This window comes from Macrobrachium rosenbergii, chromosome 52 (genome assembly GCF_040412425.1).
Source record: "Macrobrachium rosenbergii isolate ZJJX-2024 chromosome 52, ASM4041242v1, whole genome shotgun sequence".
Classification (NCBI taxonomy): Eukaryota; Metazoa; Arthropoda; class Malacostraca; order Decapoda; family Palaemonidae; genus Macrobrachium; species Macrobrachium rosenbergii.
The window spans coordinates 10,025,251-10,035,353 of NC_089792.1; the positions used below are offsets into that span (position 1 = coordinate 10,025,251).

At 35.4% G+C, this 10,103-nt stretch overlaps 1 protein-coding gene across 1 annotated transcript; it reads left to right on the forward strand.

Moving 5' to 3' along the window:
• Positions 1-308: 308 nt before the first annotated feature.
• Positions 309-8,528, forward strand: LOC136833674 (gastrula zinc finger protein XlCGF57.1-like). Its single transcript, XM_067095844.1, has 3 exons — positions 309-430; positions 3,859-3,948; positions 6,003-8,528. The coding sequence occupies exon 3, from the start codon at positions 6,166-6,168 to the stop codon at positions 7,726-7,728; it is 1,563 nt and encodes a 520-aa protein (XP_066951945.1). The 5' UTR covers positions 309-430; positions 3,859-3,948; positions 6,003-6,165; the 3' UTR covers positions 7,729-8,528.
• Positions 8,529-10,103: the final 1,575 nt, after the last annotated feature.

Consider the following 10,103-nt stretch of genomic DNA (forward strand, 5'->3'; position numbering starts at 1 on the left):
AGCGTATATATTCACCTTGTAGCTAAAGGCTCGCACTGAAACCTTAATCAGGTAGAAGGGTCTTGACGCTATTACGGAAATAACCATAATGAACAGATTTTGCTTAGAGCTCCCATGCAGTATTGCCACATCTTCGCGCTGGTTGGAATAAATAACGTGACTTGTTTTCTTGCAAATGATTCCAATCTAAAACTAATTTTCATAAAATATTTATTATTAAATCATTAACCGTCATGAAAGCACAGATTCATTGACAAACTTGGAAAATAAACGAGAGTTCGTGAAGGTACTCATGAGTTGGGAACACTGTTTCCATTGCCGAAGCAAAACAAAGTCGATTTTCTCCTCTGAGAGCGTCTGTCAACACTGGGAATATTCGATGAAATTAGAACTATTCTCCGATATTTCTCTTCTTGGCGCATTTATACGAGTAAGTAGTAATCTCCTAACTAGAAAAGTTGATTAAAGAGTGACTGTCACGGAGCAAAATGTGAAAATGAAGCGGTAATCAAGTTTGCAGTGATGTCCACAGACTTGCCAAACTCCATGTTAGGTTTGTTTACATATTGCTGAGGGTATTTGTAGGTCTAATTGCCCTATGATTTCTTATATATTACATAGTTACAGCCTTTCTTTAAGTACGTAAGAGTCTTGCCTTTTTATTCAGAAGGTTGTGCCTGTCTTCTAAGGTCAATATCAGTGCGTTAGGTAACGGCAGGCATAACTTAGTCGATGCCCTGCCCCTGTCATTTGCTCTAATACGAATCTTACGGTAGCCTTTAGGTCTTGGCTGTGTCATTCAGGTGTAGAGATTCTAATTTATCGTGTTATTAGGAGCTCAGGCTAACCTAAACACACGCCACACTGAGCTTGTATATCCAGGATGATGGCAGTTTGTTTACCCGAGGCCAGTGTAGGCTTGTAGTCTGGGCCAATGTAGCTGACACACCGTAAGAGTCGTAGGTTTATTTCGATGTTCCTATCCTGATTATCTAGTTTGCAGGACGACAGGATCAGGCTCTAACTTTCTTGTGGGGGGTTCCAGGAGGGGAGAAACCCCCCCTGGCCAGTCAGGGCACTGCACCCTAATTGAGGTTAGGAAGGTAAGGTCTGATTGGGTCAGGACATGGCATTCTAGGAGAGGCTGCCTTGTTTTCTTCTGCAAAACCTGTTCCCGTTGTTCTGTGCTCGTCCCAGTTTCTAAATCACAATAGGCTACAATTGACACCTCATAAAAATCCCATTAGTTTGATATGTCAAACCAAATTTTTAAATACCCAGCAGTGTGAAAACTTTTGACATTGAAACCTACCATGTTATCTTTTGTTAATAGCTGAATTTGAGATATGTACAATGTAATTTAGCTGCTATCCATATTTTTGTCAGTTCTCCCCTTTTAAAATAACATTTTTATTAAAATATATAGGCTGCCATTATTTTGTCAGCTTATCCTTTCCTCATTACTGGGATAAAGGTTTTGTAATGATGCAATATTTAGAATTATGCAGTTCAAAGTATTAGACAGACCTGCGAGCTTAAACGACTTGTACTGATGTATATTAGGTCTTAATGTTAATTTATAGCAAAGTAAAATGTTTACAGAAATGATGGTTTGTACTAGAAATGAAGACATGTCAATACTAAGGGTTTTGCAATATTCATGTACCATTATGTGATGGTGTAGCCTGTGGTAAAAAGCAACAAATGTATCTCCTCATGCTTGCATTATTCAGTATTACTTGAAATATGCAGCAAAACATCCTAGGAAATAGTTAAAAAGAAAAAGAAATGGATAATTTGAATGGCATTAAGTGTTAAAACGTCATTCATGTTAATTTTATTTTTTCACAAGGGTATTGATTGTGCTGAGTCTTGGTTAATGCAATGTAAGTTTGCCAATGTACTGCATAGGAGCAAGTTATTTCTGAACTACCATTTTGGTGGTTTTGTACATGAAAGAGAGAGAGAGAGAGAGAGAATATGACGCTCTCCAGTAATCAGGAAAGGTTTCGTGTGAGAGACAGAAAGAGATGAGAAAAATGGAAGATGTAGAGAACTTGGTATAAGTAGGAAATTGTTAATACTTCATCATTGTTAGGTAGCCTAAGTAGACCTTTGACAATGTGTAGGAGAGGAATAAATTGTAATGCTTTATGGCTAATGCTTTATGGCTGACATGTTGTAATTAATAATTTAAAATGTTTCCACCCAATTACAAGACTGTAGTCAAACCAAAATGACTACAAAATGGGTGTCATGAACATGGCTGTCATTAGCTAAGGTGCCAAACTTCTTCCTGACGTATAATTTGACTAATGTTAATCTGCTTCCCTCAGTTCAAGGTTCTTTAATCCAGTCATAAAATTCTACTTATCCCAGAAGCAAACAACCATTCCAGGACAAAACCTACTTAATCTATAATAAACCATCTCATGAAGAGTCAATAACTGTTTTTTCTTCTCATTTTATCATTAATTTTATTAGTGAGTCTGGGCTAGATTTTGGAAATTTATATAATTCAATTTGATGATTAGAAACTAAATCACATTAATGCTACCCTGTGATTAGAATAGTTTAATGTATGGTTTCAGTTTTTAATTTATTTATTTATTTTTTTTTTTACTATAAATCATCCTTTACTTGTCATCAAATTTCAAGTCCTGTGCTCATTTCATGTCTTCACAGCCAGATGCGCAGAACAATAGCGTCAAGTTGTTCACCCTTTCTGACCTGGTATATGGAAGAAGTGGTAACTTGGCTGCCACATCTACACTATACCCCAACTTAGTTTAAGGTTATATGAACCAAAACTGAGAAAAGTGGCAACATCTAAAACATACTACATGTTCATGGTCGTTTTGGTTTACTATGGGCTAATTTGTTTTCAAATTTAACTAATGAAATATGATAAACTGGGTTGTTTATTGATTGTTTTATACATTACCAAGCTTAACCTTGGAAGTCTTAATATTGGTAAATGATGTACAGAAACTGCAGTGCTTTTCAGTGAATTTGTTTTTTCAAAATTTATCTATATACAGTATATACAGCATGTTTCTTCAAGCAGCTAAAATGTTACACATTTTTCAAGAAAAATAGTTGTCATTGCTTTACTTATTTTCTTCATAACATACTAGTAAATTAATTTTTTATTTTTATTTTCAATAAGATGGGAATGACTCAAGTGACCTGAGACAATTGATCAGTACATCATTTTTATCCCTCTATTCCATTTCTTTGTGTTCATGTACTTGTTTCCTACTGAATGCATAAAAGGACTAGGTAGAGACAGAGAGAGAGACAGTTCCACATGTTTTCATCTTTGTCATTGTGAATGGTTTGTGTGGTGTGCATAGGATGTCTTTTGCTGAATTCCTAGGTGCCTGTTTATTGGAGAAGTACCCTAGGTCAGTATGCTAAATGTTATTTGTGAATTTCTGTGGGTATGGGAGCCCTTGTTATATCTGCTTCATCTCTTGCAGTACACACAATTAGTACCTGGTGTCTGAATATGAAGTTAGCATTTGACTTTGGTTTTTTCGTAATGAATGTTAGGCCTGTATGTAAGCAGTACAGTATTCCTCCGTCTGCCATGTGGACAAGATATGTAAATTGACTGTGCTTGAAGGTATATAATGTGATATATTTACAGATGATACATTAACCATTCATATATGGTTATGTAGTGTGCAGTTAAGAATTGAGAAGTGCCTAAGAGACAATAGTATTTTGTAGTTAAGAAAGACATTGAGTAAGTGTGAATAACAGTTTACATCACTTTTGCCTTACCTAGCATGGTGTCAGTCACCATCAGATGATCGCAGAAAGATTACCATGGCATATTCCGATTTCTTTCAGTGATACGTTGAGCGATTTTCAATACCACATCGCTTGGATCCCTTTTGTAAGATATTTGGACAATTGAATGTGTTATGGACACAGATTATGGTGAGTACAGAACTTCACAAGTTTTGTTGTTTATACTGGTTTTTACTTAGTCTATATTTTTTGTAATTGTATGTTCTGTTTACAATTCTATGTTAAATCAAATGTTGAGCCAAAAAATTTACTGATGTAGGCTGAGAACGTGGAATGAGTCACAGAAACCTGTGACATAGTCCTATTGTTTACATAAGAGATTCAGTTTGAGATTCAGTATTTCCCATCATGATTGACAATTCATATAGTCCTCGACTTACATTAAAATTCGGGGATCTGTTCCAGTTGATTTCCTCCATAAGTCGGTGTTTCTCCGTTATTGGCACTTTAACAGCACTTATGGCACCATTACTTGATGTTTGGTGCTGTAACTTGTTGTTGTATCAAGTTACAGCGCCATAAGCACCGTTAACTTGATGCCTATTCTTGCCGTTAGCACCATCAACGGCACTTACAGCACCATGACTTTGTCACTGTAAAACACCGTTAACGGTGCTGAAAAAGCACCGTAAGATCAAATCCGCTGTAAGTCGGTGACACACTGTGCTGTATTGTGGATGGGTTTTTATGACAGCGCACAGTATAAAAAAATGTAGGACACTGCAGTTAATTGCATGTTTTTTGCTGTTTCTCACAATTAATGCATAAGGTATAGTCTCTGGCCTTTGGAGTGATTTTGTAAAAAAATTAATTTGTTTTTATTCAGTATTTATTTTCCTAATTTCTAACCTCACAATATGACTAAATATGAACATTCTTAGCTCTTGTAGCAATATAATCAAGGCTACACTTATAGATAGAATATCAGTTGGAATATTTTTTTGGCCACTTTTGTTTTCAAAGATATTTTGAAGAATGTACAGTATTTGATTTTGGGTTCCTTCAGCAGATATTCTCTCAATTTCTTACAGAGATATAGACTGCAGTTTTAGCCTAGCATATGGTAGGTAAGGTTAGGTGCTTTGTACACATGAAAATTTTGTATTCAGGGGGACTGAAAACCTAACCCTTTTGTGTAAGAAGGTCCAGCTGTAGTTTTAATGAAACTACTAAAACATTTCTCTCTCATACCTGCCCAAAGGAGATTCTGTTCCTACATTGAGTGAAAATTGGAATAGAAAAGATGAAAGTAAAAAAATAAGAAAGCAACACATCTTTGGATGGAAATGATGTTGCATTGAATCTTGATTTCTGCTTTCATTGTACTACTCCAGTCATATGGTAACAGGCATTGGCTTCTCTTAAGTTAAATCAGATAAATTACCATGCTCCTCCCACTTCGCCTAAATAGTAGAAATGAACAAAGGTAAATAGTGTATAACTGTTTATGTACACAATATTTTAGCAGATTTTAAGTTCCAACCCATCTGATTATTAAACTCTTTGGTCCACAGACAGTTCAAGAGTTAGGTCATTTGATTTTTGAGGCAAGAGATTGACAATAGTGGAGGAGGTCTTGCCCATGCACTCAAGTTGTCAGCCTCTAATAGGTATTAAGATATAAGAGGAATGAAGAAACATTTTGTTGTTAGAACATAATTGGTTTGTGCTTTTTTACAGTTGCACTAGAAAATCATCTGTAAAGTGTTTTCTTTTAATTATTCAAGTTCACAGTTTCATCTGTTTAGTTTAAACTGCTATTGAAGGCTGGCAGCCTGGAGAGGTGTCTGCTCATCTCGTACAGTGTTTGTTATTTTTCTTAAAATCATTTGCAATTAAATACATGGCTAAGATTACTTCCTGAATAGTTTCTCATATTTGTCTCACGACTTATAGATGGTTGATTAAAAAGGCAGATTGAGAATAGGTAATAAATTCTGTTATAACATGTAGACTGCTGTATACCAATCTTGATATACTTTGGAGTTTAAAACTTTTGATCCAAATTGATTATGGCATGTATGTTATAAAGTGTCAGACCATTAAAAAATTTTATAGACTTAAATATCCAAAATTATTTTACATGAATACTGTCTACCACTTTTAAGGCATGTAGTATGTGCTTGTTTGTTTACCACATATAATATTCAAATCGATTTTATTTAAATGTTTTCACTTTTCAGGTATTATCAGTTCAAGAGATTAGTTTTGGGAGCTGAACCATTCTGTAGAGCAAGTACATGTGGAGTACAGCTGCTGCGTTCTTGGCTTCTAAAATGTAGAGGTCAAGTATAAAGGGGACGTTGAAGTATTATTATGTAACAGTGATCTTTTGTAGAGAAATTTATGTTCCACCCATCCTTCAGCATATTCAGTACTGTGTCCATAGCAGCTACCATGAATTCCAGCGATTACTTGGACGGTACTCAAGAATATGAAACCCTCTATCCTCAGACAGTAATGGATTCGGACAGTCAGGACTCTCCGGTTCATAACAAGAAACCTCATTTCTATTCCCCAAGCCATGCAAAGCACTTTGACTGCTTTTGTGGAAAAATTTTCATCAGTAAAGCTGACTATAATCGTCATATGCTCATCCATACTGGCGAGAGACCTCATGAATGTGAAATATGTGGTAAAGCATTTTCTCTGAAAGGAAACCTGACAAAGCACATGATGTTGCACACTGAGGAAAAATCTTACCACTGCCCTGACTGTGGGAAGGGCTTTTTGAAAAAAGGCTATATTGACCAGCATATGCGAGTTCACACAGGAGAAAAACCCTTTGTATGCCCTCACTGCAACCGAGCCTTTTCCTTGAAGGGAAATTTAGCCCAGCACATAAAGCTTCATACTGATGAAAAATCTTACAGTTGCATGCAGTGTAACAAATTGTTCCTGAAGAAGAGCTATTTGGTTCAGCACATGCGAGTGCATTCTGGGCTTAAGCCTCACAAGTGCAACTTATGCAGCAGGGCTTTTAATCTGAAGGGTAATTTAGTACAACACTTGAAGAGACACAGTGGCCGCAAACCTTTTAAATGCTTGGAGTGTGGTAAAGCATTTGCATTGAAAGGAGCTTTAAGGGAGCACGAGAAAATTCATGGCGGTGAGAAACCTTTTGTCTGTAATGTTTGTAGTAAGGCATTCAATAAGAAAGCTTATTTAACACAGCATGAGAGAACGCACACTGGTGAACGTCCTTTTCACTGCTTGGAGTGTGGCAAATCTTTTTCCCAGAGAAGCATACTAAATCAGCACATGAAGCAGCATGGAGAGAGATCATATAAATGCTGTCAGTGCCATAAGATTTTTCTGAAAAAGCTGTCTGAAATTAACAAAGCTGTCAAGAACAATCGCTTTGGGGGTTTTAAATGTAATGAATGTGAAATTCTTCATGGAAAGGGTGAGTTGGGCTCTGATGGAAATGTTTCTGTGTTCTTGAAAGAAGAGCAGTCTCTGTCTGGGTACGATGCTCAGTCTTACATTCAGGATGATAATATGTCATTGTATAATTTAGACAGCTTGCAGAAGGCTGATGAATTTGACAGGCTAAGGCTTCTAAAACTGACCAGGTTGGAGGAGGACTGTACTACTTCTGATAAACAGTGTAACACATCTTTAGTGTCTGAGAGCAGTGGCTTAAATGAAAGACCCTATGAATTTGACACACAAACAGCTCAACCATCTGGAGCCTCAGCTCCCTCAGAAGTTAAAAAGTATGTAGACTATAGTCCAAAGAAAGTTGCCATTGCACATGCTTTGTCAAAAGAAAGTAGTAAAAGACCAAACAATCAGAATAAGGTTGCTGCTTCAGTTAGTAACATAGATGAACTGCATGGTCAGAATAAAGTGCAAGCTACATATACAGAGCTAAAGGTAGTTGAAAAACACAGAATTCCCAGGTAGCACTCAAACACAAGAACCATCTCTTCTGGAAACAACACCTGTTAGTCAAAAACAGTTGTGTGATGAGAGAAAAAAGCTGGAGGCCGTTCTTAAAGCAAGTGGTGGCGAGGCAAAGGAACCGTCAGAAACGACTACTGAGAAGAGTAGCAGCCAGACCTGTGCAGAACCGTCAGTGAAAGAATCGGATGTTGTAAAGACTGGTGAGAAAAGTCAGCAGAATAATGTCAAAAGTGTTTCAGAACAGTCAGGGGAGTTAATAGGAGATGCCTCAAAGACTTCCACGAATAGTGATAAAACCTCAGGACATACTGTCAAAAAACATCCCACATCAGGTAATGATTCTCAGAACTCTTCATCACTAGAAGAATCTGAATCAAGGAGAGCTTTTCTGTACAGTCAGTCATCTTTATCAGATTACAATGCTAGAAATCTGGACTCCCTAAGGTATATTGAAAACCTGCAGAGAAATTTCTCCGGCATTCGACATGGAAATGTGCCAGAGGTAGAAAGTGCTTTAAGTAGATTTGGTATTAAAGGCTACTATAATTCTCCATGGTCATTTGCAGGAAATTATCCTGAGTGAATGCACGTTACTAAAGTCAGTTACAGGTGTTTTTGACTGGAGAAAATTTTTTTTTTTGTACATCTACAAAATGCTGTGCAGCGTGACTATGGTTACTGTTGGTAGTGTTATCAAAAGTACATACTGTGGAGCACAAAGGAATCAGTTTAAACTTTATATCATTCGTTAATATGATGTATGGCATTATTCATTAATAAAGTGAGGGTTATCATATCTTCAAGCTTATGTAGTGTAGATATGCCAATAATATTATTGTTATAGCTTATACTAAAGTAACACTTATGGAAGTTTTATTTCATTTTTATAGATGTCATATGATTCTAATAGTAGTACAAATTTTTTTACAATATTGTTTCCTGCATTATGATGTGCATCTTTTGTTTTGTAAACTCTATATACATATACAATATGTATATATACATATGTATATATATAATATATATATATATATATATATATATATATATATATATATATATATATATATATATATATATATATATATATATATATATATATATATATATATATATATATATATATATATATATATATATATATATATATATATATATATATATATATATATATATATATATATATTGCATACATATATATATATATATATATATATATATATATATATATATATATATATATATATATATATATAATTATACATTCTCAATCATTTACATGCATATGTATTTACATTTATGCTAAATTTTTCGTGTTACGTTAACTACTGTTTTGGGAAATCACTGTATCTACGTGTTACTGGTATCCTTTGACACTGTTAAGCTCACTCTCATGGAATTTATGGGTATTTAAGAAACCCAGTTGCTTTTATTTATAAGTCAGCATGTGAGATGTGAGTGAAAAACTTTATTTATTAACCAAACTGTCCATACAAATTACAAACCCTTTTTTTTTTTTTTTTACTAAGCAAAGACCTGTTACACACACTCAAAATGGAGAGATCAGGCCAGGTGCAGCAAGCAATATTTGGTTTATGATTTAAATCAGCCCAACTAAGATATGCACCCTTTGTCAGTTGCTAAATCCCATCATTTGGTTCTGGAAGAAGTTGTTTCCTATGCTTTGACATAGGGTTTTTTCCAGCTGTTATTTCTGTGCCCATCTTTCATGTGCCCATCTTTCATCTACTATTTTTTCATTGAGGTGGTATTTACTTTCATCAGGTGCTGTTTGTGAACCATTGCAGGGTTTTTGTTTTTTGTACCACTTCATGAATTTATTTCTCAGGCTGGAGTTTTAGTTCAGTGTTGAGAATAACAACCCCGTTTCTAGTATGTGAATTTATTTATTTGACAGAAGCACAGGCACTTAAATAATCATTGAAGAATTACTATGATATTTGTTTTTTTCTATAGTCCTTTGATGCTTATCCACACCCGGAAGTGACAGTTAATGTGTGACTTGCTTTAATCCTCTTTACATAACTAAACATTCATGTAATTATACAGTACATATTTTTTATAGTGGACAGGCAGAAGTGACAGCTAAGACTGCTTTTACATAAGAAGCCCACATAAGAGGAGGCAAATGGCATGAAAGCAGAGCATTCCACATTCTGGAAGTGAGTGGCATGGAAAACTGATTAAAGCAGATAAACTACAATTTTTCATCTTGGACACAATGCCCCTGTAATTTTTGAATGTAATGTTCACAAGGAAGAGGGACTAGGAGGCACCACATGATCAGGAAGCTTATGAGTATGGTGCTGAAAACAATAGCCACAGAACAGCATTGTGTGTATGTGTGTTTGTGT